Here is a 20302-nt window from a genome sequence, read left to right on the forward strand (position 1 = left end):
AAAAAAAAAAAAAAAAAAAAGAAAAAAAAAAAGCTTGTATCTCACTATTTAGAGTAACTGCATTCTGCTGTGCCCCTGACTGGGCAGAAGGATCACTTACTATTTTTATTTGATAAGCTGGGGTGTGTACAGTTTTGTTTGGGAGGAACTGCTAATGAGACACCTTTATTACTGATTAGGTCTGAGCAGGGAGCAACTGAACAAAGGAGAAGGCGTTTACCTGATAGGCTGACTTCTGAGTGTTTAATTTAACGTGATTTTAGGGACAACTTACAGCTTCTGGCCCAGAAAGACTGTCACACAGTCTCCCACATGTGACAAGATTTTTTTGCTTTTCATTTAGGAAACAAATCCCAGTCAGACTGGAAATATGCTACAAGACAAATGACTTGTAACACCAATCTTTTGTTAAGGTAACATCACCCTCCCTGCACATGGATGGCCCCTTGAATTTTAATTTAAACAGCACCTGTATGAACTGCTATGTAATGGGCTACACCTGTATGTAGTAAAAAGAAGCCTGGTCCTGAAGAGATTGCCATAGAAGGGATGGAATAGGACAGAAGGTGTTCTTGTGTCTATTCCCCAGGTGGGGACCTGAGGTGCCAAACAGGTTAGTGATATACCCAAGCCTACAAAGGGAGCCTAAGCATAGCCCATAGTCTTGCATGCAAAGAACACCCACCTTCCTCCAGCACTGTCATGAGTTTTTATCCTTACCTCTACCTTTGGAGATGTACTGCTGTGCCTGTGAATCCAAAAGGTCAGTGTCCCCAGTGTCATTGCACAGAATGACTCAAGTATTTCCTCCCTGAGAGCAGAACTGTGGCAGTGTACTTATTGCTGTAGACCTTCTCTGAGGTTGTGAACCACAAGGCGGTACTAACATCACATTTCAGGATACCATAATCAGTCTGCTAGTAGTCTTCTACATTGGAGCTGGTGATTTAGGGTCACAGTGTCAGGGACTTCCTCGACCAGCTGCAGATAAGTGGGTGGTCAGGGGAAATCTAAGAATTACTCTGAGCACATTTAAGTATTGTTTGGGACCCTTTCTCTGTCTTTTTCCAGGGCAAAATTTTTCACTTCAGTTCTTCCTCTCCAAAACTCTTGTGTTTCTAGGAGTATTTCTTTCCTTGATTTTCCTACCCCAAGAACACGAAGACCAATTTGCCATGTGCAAGTAATTCCCTCCTGATGAAAAAATAAGGCTGTTAGTTTTAAAGAGCACTCTCTAAAGAGATGATTACAAAATATACTGCAAAGGTGCCTAACCCCCAGCAGATCATTATAGTAATAGGAATCTAAGGAGCAAGCTAGCCTGCCTCCACTTGGCTGTCATAGACCCACTTGCAATGGAAATGATGTCACCAGACTGCCGAGGGGACACTGTTGTGTTTGTTAATGCTGTTGTGGGGATTTGCCCGGTCAAATAATGGCATGAAAAACAAGGCAGCATTTCTAGGGGATGTCTAGAGCAATAACTGCTTCCCCCTTTCCCTCCCCATTGGACAGAATAAGCAAAGCCTTCTTTAGTCCTCAGCTCTGAACCATGCTGCTGCCTTGCTTGGCTCAGCTAACTGGGACACGCAGTGACAAGAAGTAAGAAAAGAGGCAGGAAAATCCTTTCTGACTAGGGAGTCTTTTGCCCCTTGAATGGACACATAACATTTTGGATCCCTCCTGTGGCATTTTTTTTTTTGCATAAGGGGTGTGTATGATTGGGATAATTTCTTTTTTTTCAAGAAAAACCAACCTTCCCATCTCTAGTATTGATGCAGCAATGGTATGAAATTTCCACCAGCAGAGGAATACCTCCTGTCTATACCCAGAGGTGACTGAGATGCTCAAGCTGGCTCTATGCTGTCCCTGCAACTTGCATTCAAATGTCGTAAAGGGCTTCTCGGTAACTATTTTTGAGGATGATCTGGTACAGGTCAGAAATAAATGGCTTGGTGCTGTGGATAAGGACTGGGAATAGTTCTTGCCCTTCCTCATCTTGATATACCTTCTTTTTGCCACATTGCTGGTGGTGGTGGGGAGTGCTGGCCAAGACACACATTCTGCTTCCTGACTTGGGTGGCAACAGAAAGAAACCATGTCTTTGAGCACAGAAGGGATATCTGTGTCTACAGGAACCACTTGTACATGATCAGCCTGACAGAAAAATATTTCAAGTAATTCTATATTTCAGTAATTCTAGAGATTTCTTCAAGCTATAAGACAGTAATTCTAGAGATTTCTTCAAGCTATAAAGGCAATAGCAGGCTTTGTCCCCAGCAAAGTGCCTAGAACTGGCATGGCTTGGGAGATGCCACATTAACCTTATGTTCATTAGTGTGATCATCTTGAAAGCTGAGAGAAAACAGATGGTGTGATACAGATAAACTTGTACAATTTAGACTGAGAGATACATTCATACACTGGGGCTGATTCTGCAAGGTACTCAGCTCCTGCAGAAGTCTAGGCTTAAAAAAAACCACAAAGCACAGAAATTGCCCTTAGCCTCCACAGAAATGAGCTCAACTTCCATGTTAATAGAAACTGTACCTCAGAAAGGACAGTGTTGACCTCAAGCGTTGTCTTTACAACCTGATCACTCCCCTAGGTCACTCAAGGTTTAATCAAGAATGATTTCACTTCAGTTAGCATGAACTGTAATTGCATGCTCGAAGAATTCTGCTTCTCGTGATGAATCAGAGAGCTTCCCCCATATTTTATGGTTTGCTGAACACTGTTGCTCCAGCTGCAGGAGGCTGGATTGTGCAGCTGACAAACTTGCATGCACAGAAGTTCTCTACCCTAACCACCAAAGGGAGGCTTATAAAAAGAGTAGCCATAAAAAAAGTGAGCAGTTCTGCAGGATTTCATGAACCAAAAGCACCACGTAAGTTTTCTCCAATAGTCAACTTACTTTCAACCAAAGTGACAGCTCATGTGATAAAGGCCAAAGGACAACTACAGCCTCCATAGCCCTGCAGCTGCATTTCATCAGATTCCAAGAAAACTCTAATTGCAGGATTTTTCCTCTGACAGGGGAAGATGCATGAATGCACGGTGCTTTCCCAGAACAAACCACCATGTGGCTCTTCAGCCTCACAGTCAGATCAAATCTATGGGGGGGAAGGATAAAAGAAAAACAGAAAAGACATTTAAAAATTAAAGGAGTGAGAGATTGCACAGAAAAGTAAAGCCATTCTTCAGACTGCAGAGTAATGCACATTTCAGCAGACAGTTACATGTACGGATTGCAATGTTACCAGCTCTTTTCCAAATACCTGTACCACCAGAAAAGAAACATTAATGCCTCAGCATTCAACAGCTTAGCAACGAGCATCTATTCAGGACAATTTCAGGTGAGGAAGGTGAAACAGGAATATTTAAAAATAGTTAATGTAAAATGTGAATGCGAAAAAAGGAAAAGAAGAGGCAGCTTTAATGCCTCATTAGATGATTTTACTGTCTACCTTCTGCCACAAACAATGTTGTATAAGGTCTGTTCTTATAGGACTTCTTACACTCTTAAGTGCAGTACTGCAGGTTGCCTTTTGACACCAAAGAAGTTTGCTTGGAGCCTGCAGCCTCTCTGGGATTTTTGGGGGCTTCTCTATTTGGAGATGTGGTCACAAAGCTGTGATGCACAGACTGGTTGTGTAGTTCCAAAGTGGAGACTGAGAAGAAAAACAACTATTTTTATATTGGTCACCTGGATGTTGTCTTCTGAGACTTCCTCAGTCAAGCCTGTATGTGCCTCTACTCTACAGGAATCAGTGCTATATAACATGACTCATGAATTATGCATCTTTTCTTGCAGGCACTACCTGCTATAGAGGGCAGTCAGCACCATGCTTTGTTACCTGGGAGTATCTTAGACATAAAAAGTCTGAATTTCCTAATTATAATTAAGCAATTGTAAATCCTAACCAATAAAGATTTATTTCATGGCAGGTCATGATACTTTCATTCTCAAGACATAACTAGTGTCTTTGAAGCATGACCTCTTATAACATTATTTAAACTTTAGCATGCTGGCACCTGACTGCTCATCCCATTCAAAGTGCCTGAAAGAATTATAATTCATACTCAGACAACAGTATCCACAATAGGAACTGAAGAATCTTCCAGCAGTGACCTCTGTAATTACATGTGAGATTTGATGAGAGAGATCAGATGGTGGAAGAAACAACTGCCATTATACCTGACATACTCGTTCAGGGGACAGCTCAGCAAGAAGGATGGCAGAATGATTTAACTTTGTTCAAGGATTGCACATCTTGTGCTGTTCTCCATCTTCTCTCAGCATCTCTGAAAACTCAGCAAAAAGCAGAGTTTTTTAGCTTTTCTAAATGTGCAAGTTGAATGTAGCCCTTTACAAAATTACATATATTTTAAAAACAAAAGAAAGTAACAGCTGATGGATGAGAGTTCCAGATGGACAGATACTGCAGGTCTTACCTGAAGGTGGCATTGCTAGAACTCCTTCCTGTAGCTCCACTGATTCTCCCATACCAGCTTCATTCACATTCACCATTCATTCTGGTGCATCTTGGTCCATTTCTTGGTGTCCTCAGCTCACATCTCTAGTATGTATCCTGGCAGCACATCTTCCTGGTCTGGCTCCTGCCAGGCTAAGGAAATGCTGGAGTTGGAAAAATCCATCACCTTCAGCAGTCCTGGAGGCTCTGTGACAGCAGGAGAGCTGTGACACATACTGTACCTGCAGGTCTATGCTTGCATGTGTGAATACAGAGCTGCTCCTATTTCAAGATGCCAAACCTGCAAGGTTTCAGGGTAGAAGGAGTCTTAATAAACACAGTGCGAATTCAGCCCATCAAAACAATGCAGTTCCTAAAACAGTGCATGAATGTAGACCCTGTTCCAAGTTTGGCCATTTAAGAAAAATACAATTTTTGACATGAGACCATCTGACTTCAGCTTGGAAAGGACACCTTCTAAGAACACTGACCACCACTCACTCTCCATACGTGTTTGGGAGAGGTGTGTAGCATTAAAGATTTGCTTCTGTCTCTTCCTAGCTGACTGGTGAGCTCTGCAGTACTCTGTAGTATTCCAGCAACCAGTCTTGTATGGCTTTGAGTGCCTGGTGTCTCTTCTTGTTTAATAAATCCCTCTTACAGTCTTCTATAAAGTGGACAGGTGCTATCTGGACTGCCTGGATTAGTGAATTTGCTTTCTGGCTTCCAAGATCCCGATAACATTCTTTCAAGTTCTTTTGCCAAGGATTACAGTACCTCTAATTAAAAGTAATTTTAAAAAATACAGACCATGCTTTTTGCTCTTTAAAAATACAGATCTTGCTTTTTGCTCTTCAGTCCACCTTGCAGCAGTCTAGTTAGATCTCCATAATACGTAAGAAGATAAAAAGATGGAACATCAAAATATATCTGTATGTTTTTAACCAAATGAAGAGTCTTGTATCCGAATTCACATTCTGCTCTAAAAGTCTCAGCTAAAAATGCAGTGACCTCCTGGTGCTGTCCCCAACTCAAAAAAGTCAACCAGTGCAGCAAGCCATGACAAACTTGATGCTAATGGCTTTTATACAGAACACTCATATGAGCACACAGGGTCATAAGGAATATGGTACATATGGACAGTACATATTCTTCTAGGCCTAATGTGAAATAACGCAAGTCTTCAAATAGGAGAAGAATCATAGCTTCAGGCTTTAAATTGTTTTTGTGTTGTCTTCTGATGTAAATGAACCTGAATGCTTTCCCATCTGAGTAACTATTTAACCTCAAGGCTCTTGTCTACTACATAGAATTATTTCATTTTGTAGCTACACCCACTTCCACATTTGGGCAAGTTTTTTTTTTTTTCCTAAATTATGTGCACCTACTGAGTCCCACTCCTGTATCTATTACAAGATTCCATCGATAGTTTAAGCTATTTACTGATGGCCTCTGACAGCCTTTTGTTTTTAAAACACTTTAGTTATATGGTCATATAGAGTAAGAACTCTCTATAACTGGCAAAAAATAAAATCTGCCCGTTTGAGCACTTTTGAGGCTACTGTAATTCCTCTGGAGTTTGTCTGTGATTTTGATCAGTCCAGAATCAGGCACAGATACTTTACTACTAAAAATCCAGTGTTTAAATAAAAGAATATAAGCAACTTCCATGAATTCCACAAGAGCTTTCTTTTCTTTTAAAAGGGTTGATTGGGGGACTGATGAAAGGAGCATAGTAACATGTATGAGAAATTATTTTCTTTGTCATACGTTAGGGCCTTTGGCAACCTATATGTGAACATTAAGCACTAAAGATGCCTTAGAGCATCTTTATCATGTTCATCTCTGCTGTTTGCATATACTCAGTTCTCCTCAGGTGGAAATCTCTTACTACATCCTTATTGTAATAGTTACACATTTTAAGTGAATAATATCACACTTTCAGGCACTTATAACATAATTATATTTACAGCCAACAGTATTAAGGCCTTCCTTAATCTTCAGTTAAGCTGTAAACGTGATAAGTCAGGCTGGAATTTGTCACAGTCCCTCAGATTTCAGTCATAAAGGCGTAGAACTGATCATCACATACAAAAAAAACTAGACATTAAACGGTGAAAGAAACATACTGAGGGGATCCTTTGCAATGAGAGGCTGAGGACATGCTGAGAAGACCAGGGACTGCAGCGTTCATAGATATCGCATGGAACTCCTTCTGTATCCTCCAGAAAACCATCCTCATTGAATCTGGTACCTAGAGACACACGTTACAATTACACAACTCTCTAATCACCCATAAAAGTGTTCCCGAGTGGTCACTAATTTTTTAAATTGCTTTTGGATTGAGATAAACCAAGAAGAAATTTCAGCTCATGAACTGCTGGAGAACAATGTAAATTTCAGGGGTTCAGGGAGCCTCATGGTCTGCTCCATTTTCATATCTCTCTCCCAAAGGAGGAGATGGAATGTTGATGGATACAATAAGAGGAAAAATGCATAATTTGCTTTCCACTAGATTATGGTCTATAGCCTAGTATAATCATACATGTTGGGGAAAAAAGTCTTCATGTCTTGCTCCACTGACTTCAGTGGAATTGCCCATGAGGTGACAAACTCAATAGAGTGGCCAAGCCTTTCACAACTCAGACTTCAAGCAAGGTTAAAACTCCATTCAGTTTTGAAAAAAAACTTGGTAATTGAGTAATTTGCCTTAAAAAGTGTTTCCATTATTTACCATGAGTAATAATGGTGCTTTAAAGATTATATTTTTGGGTAGTGTGACTGATTGTAACTTAATTAATATGAAAGTCCAACATTTTGAAAGAGACAGAGGAAAGAATCCAAGAACGAACCAAAATATTAACAGAAAAGAAAAAGCAAAAGTCTCGTTAGTCAGATGCTGCTGTTGATAGGAACACTCCCCATGTGTTTTACAAGCTGTGCTAGGCATGGATCATATGGTTGCTATCTGATGGATACAACAAAATCAGTCAGTAGTTTAATTTAATTCTGGTCTAAGACAGGGAAAAGAAGTCAAATTTAGGTAGGAAGAAATGTAAAATACAAATGTTTGAAATTAGGCACCCATGGGTGCCTAATCTGTACGTGTGTCTTTCAGAGGTTCTGCCCTCTCATTGTTGCCTGTCGGTATCAAGCCATTTCTATTTGAGGGCTGAAAACCTCACTTTGAACAGCATATATAAAAATGTGTATCTTGCTAGATACCATGATGACATTTTCCTTGATTAATCAATACTCAGCTTTGCTTTCAAAGCTTATCTAAGTTTCCTTCTACATAAAACAGATAATAATCTTGGTCTGACCTTGGACTGGCTCCCTGGTGATTGGAACACAAAGACTGCTGCCTTTCTTCCTTTTTTTTATGATATAACCTTGCACTGAGGAGCCTCCATCCTGGGCTGGGAAGTTCCAGGTGATGGTGACATCTTCTTCCCTGACATCTACAACTTGAGGCTGAGACACCTGTCTCAGAGGCTCTACACAGAAGAAAATAAAATTAGTGCAGTACAATCAGAATTCACTGACTCCAAGTTGTGTGTATGTGCTATGTGTGCGTATAAATCCCCCCTTTCATTGGGGATCTCAGTCCATAAAGGAAAAATGGGAACAAGAGGTACCCGAGCTGTAACTCCCAGAAGATAGTTCAGCAGTGTTTTCTAACCAAGTTAGATTTTGGCTGACATATTTTCTTTTTTGGCTGCAAAACAAAATGTTTTTAAGCATTCCCTTTTAAATTATCTTCCCTCCTCCCCCACAATATTTTCCAGAGAAAGCCACTTTTCATTTCTGCCGTATCCCACTAAGCTTACGTAACTGTCACTAGAACAGTGTGTCAGTCAGTCCTCTCTTGTGGCCAGTCCATGTTGAGGGGTTTCTCAGTCTACAAACCCTTGCAGTGAAAGGACCTGGGTATTTGTTTGATCCTGGCTATCAGCACAAAGCAGCTTCTAAGCTCTGTCCTTGGAATTTGTCCCGTGAAGCACAGGGGACAATGTTCTTTTGGGGACTGGCAAGGAGGAAGAGGACAAACATGATGGGAAGCAGGACTGCGAAACCACATTAGAAACAGCTGGCTAATAGGCTTTCCAGCAAAAATTTCTTCTGTTTCAAGGGCTTGATGAGGCCCTCAGAGTTGATGGCACATATTCAGAATTAGTGGGCTTTCCCCGCCTCCACCTTATCTGTAGCAAATGTGGTGCACTTGCTTTCCACAACCCCTACTTTGATCCATGGTTTTTTCTCCAGCCATCTTCCTCTTGAAGATGAAGCAAGTCACCTGCTTTTCTCCATTGCCTTTGGGTGCTTTCCATCTCATTTTACATTTCCCCCATGTGTTACAAGAACTCTGCTTTCCCCTGCGGGGGTTTTAGTTTGCTTGCATGGTGAGTGGCTGACCACTCTTCCTCTGTCACCTCAGTGCCATCTTTGAACCATGTGACTTTGGGCATTGGCTTTGTCTTGAAAGGCACCTTGATGCTCACTGTATGCTTAGTCTTCACAGTAACGCTGTGTGCAGCAAAAAGCTCGAGGATGGATTCTTCAATAACAGGAGAATCTGGAAAGAACAGAGACATCTGAAATCTGCAGCTGCAAATATAGCTTGACATCTTTCCTGTGTCTGCAAGTTCCCAGAAAAGGTGGTCCAAAGCTGGGCCCTTCATACACTCCTTCATGTTTTTAATATAAGAATCCTGTATTTTGTGAAAGTCTTTGGGGACACTCAAAATATTCAGTATGTTTTGATTCAGTTAATTTAGTTCTGTTTCTTGTACAGGGAGCTGGCTGACCTCCTTTAGTTGTTCAGCTCAGCAGAAAAAGAGGGACGTCAGGGAGATAGCAAGCCCCAAAGCTCCTCACTTCCCTAGGGCATGGAGATTTGATTCCAGGCAGTTTCTAAGTTTTGCAAGGCATGAGAAGCAGCCCTTTGTGCTGTTCTTCCCTAAGGCCACACTGGGATATCTATGATCATGATAAAGGAAGTAGAATCAAAGTTAGGTACTGCTAATGATATGGGTGTCCTGCACACAAGAAATAAAAAACAGCCAGGCTCCTAAACATATTTGATGTTTTTCCTTTTATTTTTGTCACACAATGTATATGTTCAGAAACTATAATCTGCTGCTGAAAGTTATAAAAAGGCATCAAAAATTTTTTTTGAATGTGGGAAACCTCCCTATGCAAAAGCTTTGCTGTGGATGGGTTTTTAGTGCAGCACAGGTATGATAAATATTCTGTGCTGCAGCCACAACATCCTTACAGCTGCGTTTATCCCGCTCTCCGTGCAGTAGTTATCTATCCACTTTGCCTTGATTCGGCAGACAGAAACAGGCTTATTTCCCTGCTGCAGACAAGTCTGCAAGTCCATCTGGCGCCATCTGGCTGCCAAGAGCTGAGTAATACGCATATTTATATATTTCTATATATAATTTCAGAAAAGGTGTTTTTCTTGTTGCTCATGACAACAGTGTTTGAAGTAAAGGCTCAGGTCAAAATTCTTGATTACTGATTTATAAACACAGAAACCTATTCTTAGTCACTTAAAATCAACCAGTACGACTGTTCAATTTTCTCCCCTCAGGGAAGAAAGAAGCAGAAAGAAGAGGTTTTGCTCATGCACATAGACAAGCCTGTAAAATGGTACAGGCAGAGGTAAGGAGACCTGGTGAAGCACTGATTCTGCAAGTGTTTGTGTACACCGATTAAAGAGCAGTAAGGAGATGGGGTGGCTACCTCCAACAGCAACTGTTGCTCCACTCTCTGCCCCCTTGTCTCTGAACATCTACCTCCCTTCAAGCTCCTCTCTCATTCTGTCAATGATGAGTCTGTGGATGGCTCCCTGCTTTGCTATCCAGAACCTTTTCATGTCTGTAATCTGTCAAGAAGATTGAAGCAGCAAACAATACACATTGCAACAAACACCACTTTAAACCCTGTCTGTGAATCCTCTGATCAGCGTTTCCTGTTCTGACTAAGGGGTCAGGATTTACTCTAGTAAAAAGCTCTGTGATCTTTGGATGAAATTAATTCAGTGCTACGTGGACAGTGTGATCTTTGCATCTGCATAGATGAGCCACATAGCATGTAACGAAGGCTGTGCATCAGCATGCAAAGGATACATTTACTGATTACTCTGAAAAACAGAGCCTGGGAGAGGAAGAAGGGTGGGTGGTGAGAAGCCAACCTTGTGGGAAAGAATGCGAGTCTACAGGCTGAGAAAATCAATCATAGAATCATAGAATGGTTAGAGTTGGAAGGGACCTTAAAGATCATCGAGTTCCAAACCCCCTGCCATAGGCAGGGACACTTCCACTAGATCAGGTTGCTCAAAGCCCCATCCAGCCTGGCCTTGAACACTTCCAGGGATGGGGCATCCACAACTTCCCTGGGCAACCTGTTCCAGTGCTTCACCACCCTCACAGTGAAGAATTTCTTCCTAATATCTAATTTAAATCTCCCCTCTTCCAATTTAAAACCATTACCCTCTGTCCTGTCACTACACTTCCTGACAGAGTCCCTCTCTGGCTCTTCTGTTGGCTCCCTTCAGATATCAGTAGACTGATATGAGTTAGAAAATGTGAAAGCATCTTTACAGGAGACTGGAAAGGAAAATTTTGAAAAAGCCAAGATTCAAAGCCAAAACTTAGTAAAACTGAGGCTGTAGTAGACTGGGAAAGATTAGATTCGTTCTTGTCTGACCTGTCCATCTATTGTCCTGAGTCAAAAGCCCTTTATCAAAACCAGGCTAAGTCCCACACACAGTAGCTATTCGGAGAAAAATTCCCACTAGGGTTTTGCAGCCTTTCATTATACTGACGATACCATGGGCATTTTACCTCTTTGCCATCACTGAGCCATATTGCTCAAGCAAATGTCTCTGGAAGAAATCCTGGTGGAAGCATGTGAACAGAAAAACTGTGCAGAATGATTGCTGAATGAACACTTCAAACACCAAGGAGGTACTTAATGGCAGGGAGATCTCATAACAAAATGTACAGGCCCTCATGACGAAAGTGGTTTAGTAGATTGGACATCATGGGAAGAAATGGGGATGGAGAAAGACTGTTTCTGAGTACTTTTTGCCTTTCATTGTGAGTGTTCACTGGAGGGAATGTAGCTACAAGTACCCCAAAGCTGAAGCAAACACAGCCTCTTGGCACTGCTTCAGAACTTTAGCTGGTCCAGAAGAGCCAAACCAGCAAAACACCTCCTCTACTGCCTACATAATATTTGTATCTGAACCTGAACTCCGCATGGGGAAAGATGAATCTGTAACTGAGGCATCAGTCTGCAATAGCAGTGTGTACAGAAGTCAGAGGTGGCTCAGCCATGGCTTTCCAGGTTACCTGTGCCGGAGGAGTGGTCAGAGAAAGCCCCTGCCCCACACTGTCCCTTCAGGCCATCCTGGCCATGGCCCACAGAGGGCACTCACATACCAGGCCTGGCACACATCCTCCAGGAGCCGGGGCTTCCTTCCCCACTGCCAGCCACACTCAACCCTGGCCTCCGACTCCTCGCCAGGCTGCACACCTGGAAAGCCCAGGGCTGGGGATGCCAATGGGAAACCGCTTCCTTCTGATCTGTTTTGGGAAAACAAACTGAGAAATACATGCCCAAAATGCAACTAATGGAGTGACCTCCATCCAAGTCCATGCACCAGGACAGGGTTTGTGGGGCATCATCTGACACAGAAAATGCAGGACTATTAGGAAGAGACCAGCCTCACAGAGATATCTGTCAGGGATGGGCACTAGGGCACATCAATCTTCCATAAGAGGAAATCTACTTGACCTCACAGGTGAGCTTCTTTTGGCCCCTGAAGTTTCCTTCATACCATCCTACCAACTGAATATTCAGTTATTACCGAACCTGTGAAGGATACACTACTATAATTTTATCCTCCTTCCATGCAGTTCATTTTGAAATGGTCTTCAAATGTTGTGCTTTTCATGGGAGGCACCTAGGCACAGTTAAAGCCTGGTACACTTCTAACAGAAGTCATCTCAAATACTAACAGTCACTAAAATCCACACCCTAACTTTGAAGTTCTCCTCCAGCCCATGCTGACAATTTTCCAACTTTTTTTCCTGTTCTTAACAGTCTTGTGTCTTTCTCTAAAGATCATAGACTTAAGTTTACTCTATCAATAATGCTACTGCAAAATTTATTCACAAAATAAAAGTGATATTAAATATTTACCAGCCTCATGTTGTGCTGCTGGTCCTCAGCAGACTGCAGTCAAACGTCCCATGGGTGGCTTTAAAGAATCAGGATAAGAATTCCTTAGGACAACCCTGATTAAAATAAAAAACATGGTACACTTTACCAAGCTGGTTTAGGTGACATGTAAGGACTTAAATGGAAGATTTACTGCTTTATGTTTCTGCCACTTTATACAGCAAAGGGAAGCCCTTAATTATTATCTGCATGCTACCAAGAGGGGGCACAGACTAATGGCTTATTCCATGTTAAACAATAAATAGACTGCAGAGCACGTTAATTTCACATCAGTTTCCTAGCTGTTATAGCAAAGCAGCACTGCTCATCTGCAGAGTTCACTGAAGAACAGTGTAAAGGTAACTACTCTTCTTCCTCTCTTGAGCCATTCACACTTACCTTCCAGAGTTACACTGGCACTGCCGTACTGCTCTCGAGGGTCACTCTCTTGTGTCGCCTACAATTGCTGTGCAACCTGCATAGAATCCTGTGCAACCTGAATCATAGAATCATAGAAAACCTCCTGAGTCACTCGGCTCAGCAGCACTGAAGTTAAATTCTGCTTTCTCCCCTTCATGCTTCCTGATGTACTGAGGAGACCTCTCAATCACTCATTCAGTCTGTGTCTCCTTCAGGATGACATCTTCAGAAGTCATCACACACTCCAGGCAGGCTTTTCTCTTTTTTTTTCACTTGGGTGCTCTTGAGATTGCTGATGAACTGAATTGGAACCCCTGGGAAAGGGGAAGGGGTTGGCAAGAAAGAATGGCAGGATATAACATGGGCTCCTGTGCAGGAGAGATTCCAGGCTTGGGACTTTACTTCCAGTGTGAAATAAGGTCTTGATGCTCCTCCATTTGCCTGTCCACAAACCAGCTTTATGAGACTGTGGCTTCCAATTTTTTCAGCCCAAGCTCTGGGGCTTTGTGTTTCAGCTTTCTGGATTTTGCAGCTTAAACCCTGCTATCTTGCGTTTGATCCACACACTGCCCAAAGATGCTTACATTGCATTACTTATGATCAATGAAGAGTGTTCTGCTCTGCACTATAACTCCAGTCTCAGCATTGAAGTTCTTTAAAGTCAGTGGACGGAACACCCTTAATTTTCATAGTGTAGGCTAATCTGTCATCAGATGTGATTATTTCATACTTCAACTTCACTTCAACTCTTTCCCATTGAGCTTCTAGGTGAAGTTTTGCACTTTCTGTGACAGGCAGATTTCAAACACTGCTGTCTGTCTTTCAGTCACCTTTGGTGGTTTCAGTTCTGTCAGGAGTTAGGGGCTCATCTGTTAAAAAACTAAAAAGACAAATATTCACTCTGTTATGCTTAGTTCCTGATCTCAGGTTTCCTACACTAAACAGCTAGACTTCAGTGAAGTAATTTTGTTTTCTTTCTTGAGTGGTAGCAGAAAGATCAATTCATTCCTTCAACTTCAGTGGAAATTAAGCTAACTACAGTTCATAATGTTCAGTAAAAGTTGCATGTAATTTTACAAAGCTGTAAAATTACCAACAGACGCACCGCTTTTCTGTTCAGTTCTTCTGTCTTAGCTCTGCTTTTTTCCCCCCTCTCCTTTACTGCAGGTCGTTGTAAAGTAAATGGCTTCAGGCAACCGCAGATGACATCTAAAAGCATACCTAGAACCATTTGGCAAAGCTGAAGGAGGACTGTCATCTTCCTTCATTATCTGTCAAGAGTGCTGCAGTGTCTGGCACAGGATCACTATTTGGCTTAAGTAGGGTAATTTACCACACTACCAAATAGCCTGTGCCTGAGCCCTGCTAGGGCTTTATCAAAAGGTTAAGAATTTTACTTAAAGAATGGTACTTATTGCAAAGCATATCTTTAAGAGATGGTCCTAGTGGGCAGCATCACTTCTACTTAGCACTGATTTAAAGCAAATTTGCTGTCTATAATGTGGTTGGTTTTCTTTCAAACAGCAGGCACGTATTTGGCTGGCTGTATGAAGCATATGCAGACGAAAAAAGATCGTTCTCATCATGCCCAGGCCCAACCACTCACTCCTAAGACATGTAACACTGTTTGAGGAAAGTTCACTTCCATAGTGCCAAGATGCAATTTGTCATTCCCATCTTTTCCACTAAAACTGGTCCAAATTCAGTAGTGACTCACGTCCTTGCCACACTGATGGTCAGTGAAGAATTTGGCTTATTATGTGTAGTAACTAGGCTTCAAACTGAAATCTACTGTTTCATGAAAGGTGTTTTCACATGGGCGATCTGGTAATTGTGGGTTGGTTTATGACTTGTGCAATGTTAGATTTCTGTTTGGGCCTAAAAAAAACCAGTGAATCATGAATGTTGCAAAGACAAAATAAAGTAGGTCACAGTTTGGCCCACCAATTTTGACCCTCAAATTTCTGTCTGTAGACGTTGACATTGTACACAGAACTTCATGTATCCGAGAACAAAGCTTACCTATCACTCTCAGCAAAACAGAGAGCTTCTTTTGATCCACAAAAAGACTGTAGGTGCCTAGGTCTTTCCCATTCACATTGGTGATGCACAGCATACATTTCACACCTACATGCATCATATCATTTTTTCTTCTCCAGGAATATGGGGAACACAAAGTCTCTTCCCCATAATAAGCACAATGCTGGCACATGTTCTTTTTGTGCAATGGGCAGAGAGGGGAAGACACACAATGCTCAGTTTAAAATCAGCTGGGGATAGATTCTCTCATCCTGCTTCACCCCACTCGCAGCAAATCTGCCCTGCAAAGACCCTCCATTTTGTCTAACTTAAAAATTCTTCAAAGCCTAGTTGTTAGTAACTGATCTCGTTGCTAATCAAGCTAGACCTGGAAAGCTTACCTTTAGTCATGATCAAGGATACTGTGTAGATGGCATCAGTGTGGGTATTGGACGCTACACACTTGTAGTTATCTGTATCATCTCAGGAGAAGCATTCACATTGGAAAGAAAAAAAAAACACACAGGGAAAGCAATATGCAAAAGCTCCACATAAGTTAGGTGGTGATGAGCAGATACAACAAATGTATTAGTGAATTCCTCTTTTTGTGTCTAAATCAGCATTTTTTAAATCATTAACATAATTGAGCTGTTGAAAATCCAGGATCTCTGAAGGCAGAAATTTTGAGGCCAAATCCAAGGCTCCCTCTTCCCTAAAGATCCCTCACAACCTTCCCAAAGTCTCAAAGTCAGACAGAAGTCTGCCCACTTATAGTGGGAAGTGATGTATTTTGCAGATATTTTTGGGGACAGTGATGTATTTTGGATCAGGTCCATTCTTGGCCTAAGGCAGCAAAATGAAGCCACATTTCTTCTCAGAGACATCCTTTTATTCTGGCGCTCTATATTGAAAGTGAGTATCACCCCTGTACGGCATAAGCAGTACAGAGACCAGGGGAGAGTGAATGGAAGCTGTTGGACTCTGGGGTACTGTAGGAAAAGAAAAAGAGTGTGACCTTCTCTAGCTGGCAGGCTTGTAAGTGAAGGAATGCCTGAGAGAAGAGATGAATTAAGTGAACTAAGAATTAAAGAGAGAAAGAGACGGAGCAAGGGAAGTGAAGAAGAAAGGCATAAATTTTGCAGCCATGGGACATCACAAATTAAACAGACACGTCTTGAATATTATGAATTATTAAGATTTAGTGTTGATTTTGCCTGAATGGCACACAAGAGGCATTAGGGCTTCACTGTGCTAAACACAAAATCAAGTAACAAAAATAATGGTTCCTGCCCTGATGCATTTTTTTCTGCTGATGGGAAACACTGCCCTATAAATAGACAACAGCATCTGAAAGTAGCAGTATTGCAGTAGGCCAACTGCAAGTGGGGACATTTTTATTGCTGTTCAGGAATACTGTAGTGCTTAAATTTTTTCTTTTTTACAGTTTTAACTGTGGAGATAATAAAATAAATGAGCTAATGGAGAGAAAATAAAGGTGTTACCTTAGTACACACTTCTTGAAAAGATTGTCAAAAACATTTTGGATTCTTCCTCTATTGGTACCCACTCTCTCTTTTCCATGTCACATTAGGTTTTGGTTTACTTTTAACTTTAGCTCAGAGTATTGCTCTGTCTCCTAAAATTCAAGAATAAACGCTGGAATTAATGAATGAATGAGTGAAATGGAACAGGGGCCTGTTATCTACTTTCTCTGGGTTTATTTTAAATGCACGATTGCTTTTCCTGTCTACTTTATGGAAAAGATTAGATTAACCTTGCTTTACTTTACTTACTGTACTTATTACAACTTTACATCCATCACAGATACCACTCTGGGAATGAAATTAGTTCAATAGCAGTGCTCTGCACACTAACAGGAATGATTTGTGATTTTTTGTGATATATAATAAAGATTCATATGATCTTTCTGTCAGTTTAGACAGTCACATATCTGTCATATGGGAGAGATTATACATGATGGAAAGGCTTATTTACTTATGCATTAAAGGTCATATTCATTCAGCCCCAGCCAAATAATTTGATCATGAGTTTTGCATAAACAAGAACTGCTGTATTTAAATCAGTAAGGACAGGTTTCCAGCAGCTAAAATGAACAGCAGCTTTCCTACTGATTATGACTGATCACAACAAATCTCTAAAAACAGCGAGGATGGGCATATGTAACTGCAGTTTGCACCTGTTTTTGTTTACCACCCATCCAGTTGTAGAAGGTAACAGACCATATTTACTTGCATGAGGTGGGTGAATATAGCTAAGAGCACCTGAAAAATGCAGCAGTTGTTGGCATATACTACACAAAGAACTGTCACCAGAAATTTTTGTTACTCACCCTTGGGTGTTGCCAGTGGACAAGGTTTTTCCACAAATTCAGGAATGCTTTCTCCAGCAAGGATCACAAAGGACCATGTCAACATGCTAAAAGACTCCAATAAGGCAGAAGGTTTCCTTGAAACAAGATCTTCTGTTGGGGAAAAAATATGTGAATCAAGCAGAACGGAGAGGTACTCTTTGAAGTATTTATTTACCAGGAGTGGAAAGAGTGGATACAACAAGAAGCCATAAAACATAAAGTTACATAGAGAATTGCCCCAGTCAGGTAAAACTCTTTGGAGAGGAAGGTTTGTAGTAGGAAGAATGCTAGCTGTCCACAGGAGACTGCTGATCAATTCCTTGCTTCTTTCCAGTCTTTCTGCAGGATTTTGGGCAAATAATTTACTTTCTCTGTACCTGTTTTGTCATCTTCACAATGGGAAAATTGGGCTGCCTTGCTGCACAGGGGTGTTGCAAGGTACTTTGATGTTAGATGTCATTCAAGAAAGGTATCAAAAGGCCCACTGGGACTTGCTCTGTTGTGCATGAGCTGTACCAGTATCTTGAGTGCTGCTCACGCCCTGTGTTCAGACAAATGCCTATAGTTTAAGCTCCTCCTTTAAGCTGTTCATTTCAGGAGGCTCCAAAGAGCTGGTTTTTTCTATCAGAATGAAACCCATTTAGTTTGTTCTTTTTTTTTTTTTTCCCAGCCAGACTGACCAATAAAGAGCTGTCCCTGAATACTTATTTCTAAGCTACATACAAACACCTCACTGAAACAGAGATATTTTTCTCCATTTAATGCAAAAGGTCTCAGTTTTACACCAGGAAAATCAATAGAAACTCTACTATCAACTAGGATTATTATGGCTTATTCATTTAAACTACTTCATTGCCCTTTTTCTTAATTAAGGACCTCCTCAGCCCTCCTAAGTATATCACATACAGTGGAATATGTGAACGCTACACCCTGCTCTCAGCAGATGTGGCTGGGAACTGTGTCATTGTCCTCGCTGCAGTGTCAAGACAAAACTGGTAAGGAGGTTACTTTAAGCCAAGGTAATCAAAGCAAGACAAAATGTTTCTAACCAAAGCCAATGGGTGATGCAGGAGCAATACCTGTTGTCTTGCACTAGCAGGTAGACAATGTGCTGGCCTTGGAAAAGAACAAAACTATTCACTTCCCCCTCAGCATAAGGCAAACCCCACCCCATGAATGCAGCCCACCTTTTATCAGCACCACCAAGCAGGCCACGTGACCGTAATATGGGAAAAAATTCTATTACCATATAGCCCGTTTCCAGTGGGGACTCTGTTGCATACGGCTATGCCAAGGCAGTTTAGAGAAAAGGGACAACTACTCAATTCTAGTCCTTGAGGAACAAGTACTATTCATCTAGAAATTGTAGCCCGCTGTTGCTCTATCTAGCAAGACAGATACAATAAGGAATGGTAGTCTCTGACACAGTCGTGTGCTGCTAAAGTATCTTGGGACAGAAGGAAATCAACCCAAACACAAGCCTTTCCAAGACTTGGGGGCAAAAATGATAAAGCTACAATTACGCACTGCAACCTAGAAGATACAGTCCTCAGGGAAGACAATGTTAAGACCATTTGACCTTAAGACTTTGCTTTGTTGCCAGCAGAAATTATAGCTATGCCAAAAGTGCTCTGTTTCAGGCATCCTCCCAAGGAGATCCTTTTCCTTATCAGAATATATATACTCCGGTCTCCTTGCTTAGCTGGCCCTTCTCTCCAGTCTGCCTGTACAAGAGACAAATGTTCTCTTACTCCTTATGCACAGAAGAGAAGTGAAGATTCTGTATCCTAGACTATATATCTCTGTATAGCCTTTAAAATTATGCAGGGATATCACGCATCTCCAGACCCTGTTATACCTTTCCTCTTCTGCTCAGAATTTTTTCCACAGAGACACGATTTATAAAATCTGTCTTGCAAACAAGGAAGGCAAGAGAAAGGGACCACTCTCGCTTTTGCCTGGTTGGCCCAAAGGTGTTCCCCTGGCCCCATACCACCCTTTCTCACTGTTCTGTTCTCACCCTTTCACGCTTGCATTACCAATGGTCATTGGTGCTGGTGACAGCAATGACTAGGGTTGGTTAGGAAGAGACAAGATTGTTACTCTACAATTCAAAATGCCCTAGAAAAGAGCGTATTTTACCCTCAGTCATTACAGGGCAAATTCACACCAGAGCACCAAGTGCTAAAATGAGAAGGCATATAGCATGCTACTTTACTCACCTGCTCCACTGCACAACTCTCTGTCTACCGTCAGAATTTATTTGGATTTTCAGATCCTACAAAGCTCACGATGACATGGTTTGAAAGCCAACCCACCATTTTAACAGTTCCTCTTTTCACCGTAAATATGGAATTCCCTTTCGTGATCAAATTTTTTATCCTTGGCCACAGATTTTCTGAACATGAAAATGTTACAGGTTAAGATCCAGTAGCTTGTGCCAGCTAAGGAGCAGAAATGGCTGGCAAGGAAAAGATTTTTTCTAAGCTCCTGGGTTATTATCCTTTGTTATCCTTCAGTCAGGAGAGAAAGCACTCTTGTTCTAAAACATTGCCCTTAATAGTAAGCGATAAGCTTTTAAGAGCCTCGTCAGATTACAACATTTCCTGTTTCTTGATGAGACTGGAAGTGACTTCCAGACCCCAAAAGGCTGCGCTTGAAGGATGTGACATTGTCTGTTACTGCTCATCACCATGACTCAACTTGCTCATACCTTGACTGTAAGCAAGAAAAAACCCCAAAACGACAATGCAGACAACCCTCTGTGCTTAGGAACACAGAT

General features: G+C 41.5%; 1 protein-coding gene across 1 annotated transcript in view; it reads right to left on the reverse strand.

Annotated features, from left to right (window-relative positions):
• IGSF22 (immunoglobulin superfamily member 22) overlaps positions 1 to 19569 on the reverse strand; it is a 24936-nt gene extending 5367 nt beyond the window's left edge. Inside the window, 30 exon segments of the mRNA XM_014959929.1 lie at positions 721 to 797; positions 799 to 941; positions 943 to 1012; positions 1872 to 1971; positions 2009 to 2045; positions 3035 to 3113; positions 3858 to 3867; positions 4456 to 4519; positions 4552 to 4682; positions 6605 to 6624; positions 6626 to 6688; positions 6690 to 6729; positions 7799 to 7972; positions 8571 to 8606; positions 8609 to 8735; positions 8737 to 8832; positions 8834 to 9051; positions 10227 to 10368; positions 11926 to 12023; positions 13110 to 13167; positions 13334 to 13387; positions 13389 to 13444; positions 13729 to 13780; positions 13782 to 13864; positions 13867 to 13988; positions 13990 to 13999; positions 15551 to 15633; positions 16635 to 16785; positions 17500 to 17631; positions 19560 to 19569. Coding sequence (XP_014815415.1) covers positions 721 to 797; positions 799 to 941; positions 943 to 1012; positions 1872 to 1971; positions 2009 to 2045; positions 3035 to 3113; positions 3858 to 3867; positions 4456 to 4519; positions 4552 to 4682; positions 6605 to 6624; positions 6626 to 6688; positions 6690 to 6729; positions 7799 to 7972; positions 8571 to 8606; positions 8609 to 8735; positions 8737 to 8832; positions 8834 to 9051; positions 10227 to 10368; positions 11926 to 12023; positions 13110 to 13167; positions 13334 to 13387; positions 13389 to 13444; positions 13729 to 13780; positions 13782 to 13864; positions 13867 to 13988; positions 13990 to 13999; positions 15551 to 15633; positions 16635 to 16785; positions 17500 to 17631; positions 19560 to 19569 — 2536 coding nt within the window.
• Positions 19570 to 20302: the final 733 nt, after the last annotated feature.

Source organism: Calidris pugnax, unplaced genomic scaffold (genome assembly GCF_001431845.1).
Source record: "Calidris pugnax isolate Ruff unplaced genomic scaffold, ASM143184v1 scaffold435, whole genome shotgun sequence".
Taxonomy (NCBI): Eukaryota; Metazoa; Chordata; class Aves; order Charadriiformes; family Scolopacidae; genus Calidris; species Calidris pugnax.